Source organism: Myotis daubentonii, chromosome 9, assembly GCF_963259705.1.
Source record: "Myotis daubentonii chromosome 9, mMyoDau2.1, whole genome shotgun sequence".
Classification (NCBI taxonomy): Eukaryota; Metazoa; Chordata; class Mammalia; order Chiroptera; family Vespertilionidae; genus Myotis; species Myotis daubentonii.
Window position 1 is genome coordinate 54,463,940 of NC_081848.1, and position 14,794 is coordinate 54,478,733.

The 14,794-nt window shown below is 38.3% G+C and overlaps 1 protein-coding gene across 26 annotated transcripts in view; it reads right to left on the reverse strand.

The window, feature by feature from the left end:
* The window catches only part of SOX6 (SRY-box transcription factor 6), a 550,404-nt gene that overhangs the window by 187,662 nt on the left and 347,948 nt on the right, over positions 1-14,794 (reverse strand). For all 26 annotated transcript variants that reach the window (XM_059709018.1, XM_059709013.1, XM_059709014.1 and 23 more), the window contains 2 exons: positions 3,447-3,619; positions 300-368 (listed from right to left, as the gene is read on the reverse strand). In XM_059709018.1, the coding sequence (XP_059565001.1) occupies positions 300-368; positions 3,447-3,619 (242 nt within the window). The remainder of the gene's footprint in view (positions 1-299; positions 369-3,446; positions 3,620-14,794) is intronic.

Consider the following 14,794-nt stretch of genomic DNA (forward strand, 5'->3'; position numbering starts at 1 on the left):
CATGTGTATGCTACCTTGGAAACCACTAGGTTTCCACTAGGTTCTGTCAGGCAAATGGCAGAAAGAAAAGAGATAAGGTTTTTTTCCTGCATATGCATCACGTCAGAAAAGAATGCTTTAGACCACCATTTAGTTGATATTTCCTGCATCCACTTATACCATGGTACACAACATCCTTGATAGTAACTACATCAGTGCTGTTTATAAGGGAGGGGTGCATTTGCAGCATTTTAAATTGCATTTTCAAGGAGGAAAGTCTCTGAGTATATAATCAGACGAGAGTAATAAAATACACTGACCTGGATCTGTTGCTGCAGGAGATTAATTTTGTGCTGCTGTTGCAGAAGTTGCTGCTGTTGTCTTGCAATCTATCAGAAATAAAGTTACATTAAGTTGAAATGAAATGCTTACACCTTTGTCATTACCTCAGGTATCTCTCCTGGTATTACAAGAATGCTTTACTGCACTTCTATGTGAAAGAGTTCCTATAAAGTGAGAGAGGCAGAACCAGAAATTTGGAGAAAAGGAAAATTTCAAACAGATGCCACTTCTCTGTGTACCCCTAACTCTTCATCTGCAGTTGAGAACTACCCCTCATACATTAGTGAGGAACTCCTCTATCTGCACCCATTACCTGGAAAGAACGGGAGTTTCAAAATCTGACCTTGAAGAATAAATACAGAAAAACTATGGCTACGTGTTTCTAAAGAGCTTAATTTGGACTAAAAAGGTAAAATCTGAATGCAGAGACAGGAAAGAACTTTTTATTAATTAAAATACAATTGACTTTGGTGAAACCTTTTCCGATATAAGGACTCTCAGTACTGATAAAACAAATATTGCCAAGGGAATATCAAGAAAACACAGCAAAATGTCAAAAATCATTACAAAGATTTCTTTTTGTTGATTTACAAATGTACATCAATGATGTGATGTACAAAGCATTTTAAACACAAAATTTAATATTTATCTAGTTATTCTTCTGAGGGTAATGTGTTACAGTCTCTTGCTTCACCCAACAATCAAATTCAAAGTCCTAACACATCATCTGGTCTAGGAAAAGAAATATTAACCTCTTCATGCAAGCCTCAGTGAAGACTGAATCTGCCTCTCAGGAGAGCAAACAACTTCTTTAAGATAGTGGTGTTTACTATAAAACATGAAGGCATCAGTCTGCTTATTGCCTTCAAAGCTGAGCTGAGGGGGGTGCCCCTTAGAATACACTCCAACCTAGAAAGCCAGAGAGAAAGTGGCCAGGGAGGACTTAGGAAAACTTTTAGTGGTGCCCTTTAGGCAAGAGTTATAGGTATGGGGTTGTTTTTTTTGTTTGTTTTTTTCCTACTTTTTTTTATTTCCAGAAGCCAGTATTCTAGAATGGGCAATGTGGGAAGTGAAAACAAGTGTGTATCGACCCCCAGGTTTATGCTTTGAGTCTTTTTGATGCTTTAGCCTAGAGCAGAGGGAAACACCCAAATCAGATTTTCATTCAACAGAAGATGACAAAATAGCAGTCTGCTACCAAATGTTGCTTTAAGGTTTCTGGTAATGACTAGCTCATTCTGGAAGTCATGACAAAACTGTCCCTAACAGTTTGAGACATGGGACCATTCCTTCCCAAAGCTTTATAAGCAAACTGGAAACGATATTTAATCAGATTGAAAAGGCCCACTTTACTTGTCACCATTCAAATCAGAAAAGGACATAGTGGTTTTTGGGGGGATGGGGGGAAAAGGTGAAGGGATTAAGAAGTATAAATTGGTTGTTACAGAATATACTGCAGTTGTAAAGTACAGCATGGGGAATATAGTCAATAATTTTCTAATAACTATGCATGGTGTCAGATGGGTATGAGAATTATTGGGATGATAACTTAGTAAGTTATATAATGTCTAATCACTGGGGTGTACACCTGAAACTAATATAATATTGTATGTCAACTGTAATTGAAAAATAAAAATGATTTAAATTAAAAAATTGTTTTTAAAAAAGGAAATGGACAACTCACTCTGTGACTCTAGGTTTAGATGCTGGATCCTCTGAATATTTATTTCCTCTTAGCAAACCAGTGAAACACCACTAGGCATCTAATATTGATGGTCCCTCCTAAATGATAAAGTGCTGCACAGAAATGCCTCTAGAACACCACAGTGCAATTACTATCATCCACTTTAGACGTGTGGGTTTGACACAGTGAAGTATGGTACATAAGCACCATGTGGCTCAAATTCTGAATTTTATTTGCCAATCGGCTGAGCTACATGCTCGCTTCATTGAGCATGACAACCTAGTTTTAAGTGTCATTTAATTTTCATTTTGAAATATAATTACAAAGTGTTCACTGTAAGATATCACTCGTCTGCAAATGTGTCAAGATTAATTTGTGCTAGCTTATTCACAAGTGTCAATAGTTAATTACTGTGTCATCTCTGGATGGCTAAATGACATTCTAACTTCTGATTTTTTACAGTGTTCCTTTATGTTATTTTCCATTAGGGGCTGAGTCCATATTCCTACACGTGGGCAAATATTCAAGCATATAAAATACCAGACGTCACAACTCATTAAAATCAACAGAGCATATATTGCTCTATATACCCCTATAAAATACATTTAACTGAAAAGATAATTCCAGTAATAATGTCAGATTCCTAAAAACTGCACATTAATTTGGGTCTGTCTGATCTAAAGCACCAGGGACTACTCTATAGAATCACTGTGTTAGATTAATGTACTCTTATGAGACAGGAAAAACATTTGGGAGAGCGATTTATTTAAAAACATATACATTTAAACTTTGCTATTTTTTCTTCTTTCTCACTTCTAAATCAATGAAATAAAATTCTTATAGGAGCCATGTGCTAATTATTTTTTAATGATTTACCTGTGCTATAAATAGAGTGACCATATAATTTAGCATCCAAACCAGGACAACTTTTGCAAGTGGAAGGGGGATTATTAATACTTATTTTGGAAAACAGGCATTAACCAGGGCTATTCCGGGAAAACAGATGTGTGACCCTAGTTTTAAAGTCAGAGAAAAATCAATGGATCCGTGGGCTAGAAGGTCCTCAAAGTTTTCCTAAACCAGAAGCCTGTTTTTCTGGATGAAAAGAGTAAGGCCCAGAGAGAAGTGACAAACTCATGGTTAAGCTACACTGGGAGTCTATGTGCTGCCTGCCTATGTGAATCAGCTTCCCTGAGTAATGGATCCCATGCAAATGTTCTGGAAGACGTTATCATTTCAGTAATGCCCAGTTGCTATGATGCCTTTCTTTGTCCTCTACATATCCCCCTCAGTATTCTCAAAGAACCTGATTTCCAACAGGCTTCTTTCTTTCCTTCTTTCTTCAGGCACCCTTCTGACAAGTAAACCAATCAATGTGATTACTCGCTGAGCTTGGCACATTCCACATCTCCAGTTCGTCAGCTCCCTTTGCAGGGCTCACCTGTTCTTGCTGTTGGCGAGCAAGGTCCATTTGTTGCCGTTGTTTCTCAATTTGTGAGGCTGCCAGTTTTTTCTGCTCATCATGCGCTGCCAGGAGCTGCTCCCGTAAACTGATCAGCTGGGTAATCATGGTAGAGAGCTGCCGTTCTTTTTCTGCCAGGCTCTCAGGTGTACCTACAATGGAAACCAGAAGATATCTCACAAGTTTGAGAAAAGTATGAATGAACTGGGGAAATGGTGGGAGGAGGGCAGATTTAGAAAGGGCCTGCCCTACCTATCACACTTAAAGATCTGGGAGAATAACTGGCGGTCATGGTGAGTGCAGGAACACTACAGAGTAGCAATGGAATTGATGCTAGGGTCAGTCGCTGCCCCTGCCAAGAGCAACTATTGTTCCCAATATAATTCTCCCTCACTCTTCCTTTCCCTTTCACCACACGCCTCTCCTTTCCTCCCCCAAACCTATCAGATCAAATTAGGAAACAGATGATACTTAGTACCAAAGGTTAGAAACTATGGGTTGTATTAATATTCTATAATCACCTCTACCCTCAGTGACTAACATAGGCTCGAAGACAAAGGTAGGTGCTTAGTAAATGTTATCTAAGGAATTTTCTGGTCATTGCCCTCATGAAATTTTTCTATTGTGCAAAGATCTGTCTCTGATGCTCAGAAGTCAGGGGTCACTCTCTTGGCCATGAAACAAACAAACAAACAAACAAACAAAAAATGGCTTTGCCTTAGGTAAGAAAGGATTGAACCTGATTTTTGTTTTCCTGTGAGGGGATCAAGCTAAAGTTCCCAAGTTCATCCTTAAAGGCAACAGTATTGCTTGGGGGCTCCCTCGCCCCTTTGTCATTCGTCATTCTTCAAAAGGAAAAAACACATTCGAGGTTGAGAAGGTTATGCATAAGGATGTGCTGCTTAATGAATATGATGTCAGTGAACACTTATGGTATGCATTAATGGTGCTGAACAGTCTTTTTATGGGCAAATTGCACAGCTCTCCAAAGTAAAGAGTACGGAATCCTTTTGTGAATCTAAATTAGAGCATTTTACTGCAGCATAAGATAAGAATTTCAACCCTCTGTATTTGAGCCACACAGTTTCATTATGAAGAAATGATCTATGATTTGAAAGCTTTTCAGAAAGATGCCACCAGCTGTCAAAGGGGACAAAGATTGCCGATTTTTGTGCGTGTGGAAGAAGAGACTTCCAATCTCCTTATGAAACCCCTTTCATTCCTGCTAAGAGAGCACCAGGGTAAGCTGAAAAGCTAAACGTATTTTAATTAGGAGTGGCCATATTTCCTGAGCAGCCCCTTGGAGAAAGGGAGCCTCAGAAGATGCTGGCTAACACTCGTTAGTACAGGAATGGGCAAAAGTAGGTTTATAGTTGTTCCTATGGAAAAAAAGACATGCAGGTTATGATTACTGAGCAGCTTTATTGACTGTTTCTCAGACTCACAACTATAAAGCTACCTTTGCCCAATCCTGTATATGTTTCCCACAGGGTAAGACTGATGTCGGCAGTAAAGACTACATGGGATTCTCAAGGCCAATTCAAGTCCTAAACAAACTATCAATATCTTTATCCCTTAAAGATTCACTGAGTGGAAGGATGACCAAAAGTTAAAATTAGAAGAAAAATAAGATAGCTGAGATGGTGATAGAAAATGTATTCCACTGATAAAGGAACAAGTAATGTATTAAGGATAGTGACCAGCTGTCTTTCTAGCTATTCAATTTGATTTTTTTAAAATCAGCTTTTATTTCAGCAATAGGAATTTCAACATGGTAAAAGAGAGAACTTCTTGATCTAGAAATATATATATATACATATATATATATATATATATATATATATATATATATATATATATATATATATATAAAAACCATGGGTGGTGTTCATCACGACCAGAACCACCACCAAGCGGAAGGAAGTCAGTCCTGCAAGGGTTGTCTTGGAAATGGCCCGGAGCTGTTTCCTGAAAGGGTGGGGTTTGAGGCACGAACCGCCCTGGGAGCGTGGAGGCATATCTTTATAAAGTGTGCCACATCAGCACAGCCAAGGGTGAACCTGAGTGGAGGCAGCTGAAAGGCTTAGAAAAGACAGACAAGAGAATGAAAGCTGGGTCTCAGTGGGACAGTGGGACGTTGCTTCTCTGAGAGACAGCGACCACATCCACAGCCATGCTTTTATTTTATAGCAGATGCTACGAGGCAAAGTAAGGGCGTGACCAAGATGTTTACAACATTCTCCTGGGTTTCAATCCTACTCAACTACATCTGAATTCTATCAAGCCTACATTACTCAGGCATGTGGGGCCACATGTTTGGACCATAGGTTCAAGCTTACAGCTACAGCTGTTGGCTGTAATTGTGCTGGAAGGGCCCTGCCCTCTAACCTGGGACTTGCACATGGCAATGAGAGGACTGTGCTCTCTCATCAGTCCAAGGCTTGAACCTGTCCAAAACACTGTAGCGGCTCCCCACAATAGTTTTAATTCTGTTTCTTTGTTACTAATGTTGTGGCCCCACCCCATAACAAAGAAACAATTTCCGGAGGATGAGGCCCAGGAATCAGGATTTTAAAAAGATTCCCAGATGATTCTGATGTGCAGCCACGGTTGAGAACCACTGCTATAGATAATATTAAAAAAAAAAAATCTAAACATGCAATTCTTTGTCCAAAAAATGAACATGTTCAAAAATTAAATGAAGAAAATTTGGATATACTCAATGGAGATTTTCACACATATTTGAGTGATGATTCCATTGATTCCACAGATGATGCTGAAAAGGAAAATTTTCCCATCGAATTTCTTAATAGTATTACTCCTTCAGGAATGCCATGTCATAAATTAAAATTGAAAGTGGGTGCAATCATCATGCTATTGAGAAATCTCAATAGTAAATGGGGTCTTTGTAATGGTACCAGATTTATTATCAAAAGATTACGACCTAATATTATTGATGCTGAAGTATTAACAGGATCTGCAGAAGGAGAGGTTGTTCTGATTCCAAGAATTAATTTGTCCCCATCTGACACTGGCCTCCCATTTAAATTGATTCAAGGACAGTTTCCCGTGATGCCAGCATTTGTGACGACTATCAATAAATCACAAGGACAAACTCTAGACAAAGTAGGCATATTCCTACCTGAATCCATTTTTGCACATGGTCAGTTATAGGTTGCTTTCTCTCAAGCTTGAAGAGCATGTGATGTTACAGTTAAAGTTCTAAGTACTTCATCACAAGGGAAATTAGTCAAGCACTCTGAAAGTGTTTTCACTCTTAATGTGGTGTACAGGGAGATATTAGAATAAGTTTAACCACTTTATCAGTCATTGTTTGCATCACTGTTGTTTTTATATCATGTTTTTGTTGTTTTCATATCATGTTTTTGTGGTTTTCATAGCATGTTTTTGTCGTTTTTATATCATGCCTCTGTTGTTATATCCTTTTGTTACTGTTTATTTATTAATAAATCTATATATTATTTTCATATACATTTTACTAATTTCCTTTCATCTCTCACACTATTATTATAGAGAAAGGGCAAATAGCAATATTAAAATATCTCCACTAATTAATTCCCTTTTTTAAAATATATTTTATTGATTTTTTACAGAGCAGAAGGGAGAGGGATAGAGAGTTAGAAACATCGATGAGAGAGAAACATCGATCAGCTGCCTCCTGCACACTCCCCATTGGGGATATGCCCGCAACCAAGGTACATGCCCTTGACTGGAATCGAACCTGGGACCCTTGAGTCCACAGGCCGATGCTCTATCCACTGAGCCAAACCAGTTAGGGCAATTAATTCCCTTCTAATGTGCACGAATTTCATGCACCGGACTACTAATATATATATATATATATATATATATATATATATATATATATATATATATATATATATATATGGCTAATATGCTAAGTGTCTGAAAGTCCAACCGGGTGCTATGCCATGCACTGACCACCAGGGGGCAGATGCTCAAAACAGGAGCTGCCGTGATGCACACTGGCCATTTACTGACAAACAGCACCTTGGACCTGGCACCCACAAAGCAACACTCAGCTTCACCCAAGTGGGACACAGGCCCCACCACCACCCCAGAGCAACAGCCCACCAAATCGCAGCTGATGCTGCTGAGACCCCATGGCACAAAATGCAGGCCACAGCCCAGAAATAGTTGCTGTGGGCACCGGGTAATGATGTCACATAGCAATGCCTGGCTTCCTCTCCCTAGCAACTAGCCTCCTTGGAGTTTCTGCAGCCCAGGAACACCACTTGCTTTATAGCCAGGTGCAAACATTTTACACTTTAACCAAATGTCTGTGAAGCATTTTCTATGCCTCATCTCATTTGATTCTCCCAGAAATCCTGGAGTAGGTAGACAGAAGACTCAGTGGAATCCTATTTTCTTTTCATTAGCCAGAAAATGGAGATTTAGAAAGCTTAGAAACTTGACCTGACTGAAAAGAAGTAAGAAATGGTGGACCTTGAAAATGACTTCAGGTTTTCTCACTGTGCAGCATATAGTCAAACACTGCTGCAGTTAAATATTTTACCCTTTGTTCTCCCTGCATGATCAACAATAATAATCTGCTTCATGTTGATATTTACTGCTGTGCCACTGACAATTACCTGAAAGAGAAGTTGGGGTGCTTCACTGGGCTGGAAAAAGTTTAGCTAAATCAGAAAGCAGGTCTAATTAAGCAATTTTATTCTCTATATATAAAAGGCTAAATTGACTTGTACATGCATGATACATATAAAGCTCTTGCTGGCACCATTCACATACATGTGTTTCAATCTCTCATTGTCAATCATGAATTTGGTTGACACTTCTATTATAGAGAAAGGGTGAATAGCGATATTAAAATACTTCTTCTAATTAATTTCCTTTCAATGTGCACGGATCTGTGCACCAGGCCACTAGTTAAAATATAAAATCAGGTTCCCACAGGGCATCAAAAATTTTATTCACAAGCACCACAAGTTCAGCTAACATTTGTTACTCTATACTAATAAAAGGGTAATTTGTTAATTAGGCTGGACATCTGGACAAAGCCACGGTGGCGGGGGCTGAGGCAGAGGCAGTTAGGGGTGATCAAGCCAGCAGGGGGGCAGTTAGGGGTGATCAGGCTGGCAGGGGAGCAGTTAGGGTGTGATCAGGCTGGCAAGCAGAGGCAGTTAGGGGTGATCGGGCAGGCAGGCAGGAGAGTGGTTTGGAGCCGCAATCCCAGATTGGAAAGGATGCAGGCCGGACTGAGGGACACCCCACCCCCAGCACCCCCTCCCTGTGCACAAATTTCGTGTACCAGGCCTCTAGAGTGTGTGTGTGTGTGTGTGTGTGTGTGTGTGTGTGTGTGTGTGTGTATGAGATAAGAAGCTATAAAACAAGTATAACATTAATTTATTTACTCATTTAATTCATTTTTAACTTTTTTAACAGAGTTACTTTCTCGTACACAAGTATAGTCCAAGTGAGGAGACAACTTAATCAAGTAATCATACAAATATATGTAAACTAAAACAGATGTACAATTAAGACAAATACTTGGGGGTAGGTTTAACCAAGTTTGAGAAGCTCAAGTACAGGGAAGGTATGGCTGAAAAGAGTAAGAAATTAGCAGGAAGATGAATAGAGTTAACTAGGCAAAGATGTGTAGGGTCCCCTAGGAGCTTTTCAGAAGGAGAAAATAAGTAGACAACAGCCCTCTGGGTGGGAGAGGAGGACTTTCAGTGTGTTCCAGAAGGTAATAAAACTTGCAAGAAAAATAAGTATAGTACCAGATGAGGCTAGAGAGTTAGAAGAAGGTCACACCTTTCAGCTCCTTGTAGACAATACTAATCAACTTCATATTTATGCTAAGAATTACCAAAATCAGTAAAGTAGTAAGCAAGGATGATATGGTCATTCTGGCTACAGTGTGGAGATTAGTTTTGAAACCTATGAAAATAGATAAATGGGATATATGCACATTTTATTACACATATTTTTTGCAATATTTGATCTACATGTACTTTTCCTGTTATACATATCTATATGAAGTAAGTTCCGAGAAAACTTATTGGATACTGGGAAAGCTACTGAACCATAATTCTTTGTTAATAAAGTTGAACATTCATAGGAAACTTGGGTCCAAGACCAATACAGGGACTGGAAAATTTTCTCTTCTCCCAGGTTAAACCGTCAATGTCTTTTCAACAGTCATCAATCGATATATTCCTCTTTCTCCTCTGCATAGGATACACTTAAATGACTTCTTAGCCTCTTCTGTTCAAGGGGAAGCCAATAGGTGTATAAATGCACTGCTTCCAATGCTAACAGACATGTATAAGTAGATCTAAATTTGCAGAATAACACCATTTTATCGTATCTTTTTACAAAAAAGATTCAAATTGTTTAATTATAAAAATTCAGTGATGTGTAAATTAGTTTTTCATTGAATTTAATAAGTACATGTTTAAGAAGAAATCAAGTCAGATGTCAGTATTTTTAAATTGAGGATGTAGGCTCTTCCTTAAATTTGAGGTGCACATATATTGTGAATAGATATGAATGGAAAAACAAATTTGGTTGGAATGAAATGTAATAGTATAACAAATCTAAAAGTATCCCTGAATAGGAAATTATATATATGTAACATATAGGGTATCCCCCTAAAAATGTATACTCACACTTTGAATAATTATAAAGACAGTGTTTATTAAAATACATCTCATTCTCAAAATGTAGCTATCAGTTGTATATAAAGTGTGTATATACATTTTTTGAGACACTCTGCAATATGGCCATTAGTCCCTTGGGGATCAAATTAAGGAGAAATCAGTTTACACCATACAACAGCTTATACTCTTTAAATATGTAGGCTAATTGAACATGAAACTTGGCTATGGCAAAGGAACTATAACTACTACAGTTGTTGAAGAAGTAGACTATTTATGGGACATAGTTGGGCAACCTAAACACTGTCAGGCTATGTTAAGGAAGACAAAAGACTATGCTCTTCTAAGGTAGCTTAACTCTAGGCAGAATATCTTGCTTAGAGGTTTGATAAAATCAATGGAAAAGAAAATGGATCAGCTCCTCAGGCTCTGCCCATGCCAGCAGAGGTCATCAGTAGCTGGCTAACATCATCTGATTCACATCCTTCAGGCTATCTTAAAACAATTTTCTAAAATGCATTGCCAGAAATGTGTCTCTCCCATACAAAAACAGTTAGTTTCATAAACCGCAAAAAAGGAAACCAGCAAAAAAAAAAAAAAAAGCTTCTGTACACAGCTCTCTACAAGTCAGCGTGCCTGCTTTTATCCAATATCACACACAGTGTGCGCCTGACACTTTCTGCTATAAACTGTATCTATTCTCCAACTCCAAAGACAGTGCAGCGGGTTTTTTTTTCCATGGGGTCGTCTTTATCCCCAAACCACATCTGTCTTGAGTTTCTCTCAGATTAGTCAGGTGGATCAGTGCTCCCCAGGGCCTGCTCCAGCTGAAGTATTTTAATTTGACTAAACACCTGATTTATTTTATCTCTCCGATGAGAAAGGCAGTTTGTCTTAATAGAGCCTGTCAGCCCACAGCCCCATTCACGGCAATTTACAGGCAGCCAGGGACGCTGGAAGAGAAGAGTGCCGTGATTCTGTATTTTATCCTCCTCCAGAAAGCACCTAAAAGCAGCTATTCACTGCTACTGCATGTGGCATTTTAGAACTGAATTAGCTTTTTATTCAAGTAACTACACTTGTTGTGAATAGCTTATCTGTAAAATTGCTACATTCACTACTGATTTTATTAACCTTTGGCTCTATCACAAAATGGTCTTCAGTTAGGAAAGACCTTTAAAATTGACACATTTTTTTTCCTTAGGGGCCTTTATTCCAGTGACTTCAGATTTACTGAGTTTGATCCATTGAATTCTTTACCAGTTGTACTTAAAATTTTGAGTCTCAATAGGAAGTCAATAGTGTGTAAATAAGGAAACACTTTTCAAAATGTAAATATGCTGGCAATTTTTCTCATCAAAAGTTTTCAAATACCATCTTTCACTATAACAGCTTCAAAATCAGCCCTTTAGCCCTTTTTGGTCATAATCTGAAGAACTCGAAACAATTAACTAAAATAGACTGTTCTTTTTTAACTTTACAAACTATAACTACCTGTCTCTGTAGGCCCAAAGCCAACAAAGTCCATTCAAAATTGATGATAAGTTAAGTAAAATAATAAGATAATTAGTGAAAATCCCTCCTTGACATAGACAAAAAAATTAAAAATCAAGTTTAAAATTTATCACAAAAATTAGCTCCACAATCTGCTAGTTAATTTTGACCATATGAAATATATATAATTACAAGCAGTGGTGCTAGAAATTAGACCGGACCTTGGGAAGTCACTAAAGACTCCATATCTGGCCCTAGCCAGGTGGATCAGTTGGTTGGAGTGTTGTCCCATTGCGCCAAGGTTGTGGGTTCAATTCCCAGTCAGAGTGCATACAAGAATCAACCAATGAATATGTGGATAAATCAAACAACAGATCAATGTTTCTTTCTCTCCCTCCTCTCTCTTTCTAAAATCAATCAATTTTTAAAAAATTTTAAATATTATATAAAAGAAGAGACTCCATATCTGGACAAAGCAGTCACCTTGCAGAGCACTCTACTAAACAGAGATTTGTTTTACCTATATCCCATACCTAGGACTTTCACAGTAAAACATTTTAAACAGGTCACTCTTTTCAAAGCTGTCTCCTGAAAGTGGATCACTGGTATGTGCTGATAAATAATTTTTTTCCAATGAGGAATCCCAGAAATAATCACAGTGGTGGAAAGGGAGACAGAGAGAGCTAGAGTAAGAGGCTGGGAGAGGAGGGAAAGAAGGGGCAGAAGAGAAGGCGTGCACAGGGACAGCTAAATTAAATTTTGTAAATATCTCTGCATACTTTTCACACCTCCATTTTTATAAAATGAAGGACAATGGTGTTAAAACACAATGTTTACCAAGCCAAATAAAATTAATATCAACAAATGGCATTATCTAGAAGTGTGTGTTAGGGAATTTAAAGTAAGAATTCTACCTAACCGTTCTCTGGTATAGGATCACACTACTACAATAAACTTAATAGTACTTAACAATTAAATTACAAGGAGCCTGGTCAACTAAAAGTGTGTGTGTTTGGAACAACGGGGAGGGGCAGCCGTGGCACTGGAATGGAGTCCTGATGAAGATATGCTTTTCCACATCAATCCTAGAAAGATTAAAGCACTTAACTGTAATTCCACAGCAGCATTAATCATGGAATTCCGCCAAAAATCCAGAAAGATTTTAAATTAAGTTGAAAAGAAAAGCTCTTAAGCGTCAATTCCCTGGTCAGTTCTAATTTTTTTTTTAATGGACATTGTTTGAGAAGAAAGCCAAAATACAATGCTAGTCATAAAAGAAAGCTGCATTTGATCTTTTCTGCCCCCGGGTAACCTGGTTAAACTGCTGTGTCTCATACTGCAGCCTCCTTGCACATCAGATGGGCTGTGATGTCTCCACTTCACAAGCTCAGTCCATCATTTAGCAGTGTCCTTTTTTGATATAGCCTTCTTTTAAATGTCACAAAATAGGGCAGCAGAAAGTCAACAAAAAGTAAATAGGGTAAGCTGAAAAAACCAACAATCTATCAGGAGGTCCCCTGATAAAAGTTACTTTGTGGTGATTGCCTGAGAAAGGAACCCCTGTCCCAGTGTACCAGCAGCTAATTTGAGTTCTGAATCCAACAGCAGTTTTAAAAGCTCTCTACTCTAAAGGGCCCCAGTGCATCATAAAGATAAAGGATTTCAGTACAAAACCACCACAAAGACCTCTATTATCTTATCAGTCTTTGGTTACAACAGCTGAACCAATATGACTAAATTCTGAATGACTTTTTTCAAAACAGCAAAATACTGGAATTCCTTTGTTTTCTCATCAGTCAGCTATTGTCATTGCTCCCATATGCTACTGTCCATTTCTTAGTAAATAAAAAGTTTAATAAATGCAGCAATTGTGCTCTTAGGATTCACTTAGGGACCACACTACATAGGAAGTGTAGCTCATGAATTGTTGTGGTTTGGGGGAAGGGGGGTTGTGTGTTGTTGTTTTTTTAACTGAATGTATGAGAATTTCCTTCTTCAAATATAAACAACTCTCTAAAATGTCATTTAAATCTTCTGTGTATAAACAAGACAAGGATATCCAGTAACTCCTTAAATTAACATCAAACTCTCCTGTCTATTCCAAGCACACTCACCTCTCCTTGAGCTTCCCCCCTTCTTCCTTGCTGCAAAAAGGAAGTCAATTCCTGGATCAACTGAGGTCTATTCATATTGCAGATCCCAAAAGAGCAAGAACAATCCACCGGATTCTGCCATCCAGGCGCCTAACCTCGCAGCTGGGGCTTTAGCCCATTGTGCTTTATTAGCCCATCGTTTTAGGATCCGGAAATGAAGGTATCCTGAAACATCTCCTCTTCAGTATAAGACAGGCTGCCTTTATATTGCTGTTCTCTATGGATGTTCATTAGTCAATGGCTATATCTCCATAATTTACACATAAAATGGTAATTTCTGGCCTTTTGGAAACAAGGAATTCTTTGGTCCTTTGGGAAGCACACAAAAATTATTTGTTTCAATATTGCCGCCCTGTGTTACAGAATTGGCTCTTTTTCCAGAAGCTCCATCAGAATTAGGAGATATGAAAGGAAGAATTAAGAAAAATAGACCTTATTTAAGAAGGCATTGTCCTAAAAGATTTTATGTTATCTTATTTAATCTTCCTCCTAAGGTTGCATTGTTATTTTCATTTTGGAGATAAAATCTAAGCTATCGAGAAGTAAAGAAACTTGACCAAGTCAGAACATTTGATTGGATTTGGATTCAGGTTTTCTAATTCTTTTTTTTTTTCTAAAAAGGTTCCAATACCAGGCCCCAGTGCATGCAAATCAATGTCTCCATCACTGTCAGATGACCAGCAAAATCTGCTACCACAGACTCGAACCTGGGAGAGACCAGCTTCTCACTTTGAGTCCCAAAGCTAACTATGCAAATGTCCAACCTACCACATGGCTCATAGTGACTCAGGTCCTTCATCAGAAAATGAGCAAGTTCTCGAGATAGCGTTGGCAGATCTCCCAAAAACAGATCATATGTGGAAGAGACTTTGGCTTTTTCCTTATACGCCTTGTTTGCATTTTTCCCTGTCTAATACACTAAGGATACTTATTCAATGTATTTGCAACTCAATGTGTTTTTGCTGTTCGGACACTAAAAAGTTTTTCTAATTCTTAATCCAAGGGCATCTGGAGTCTG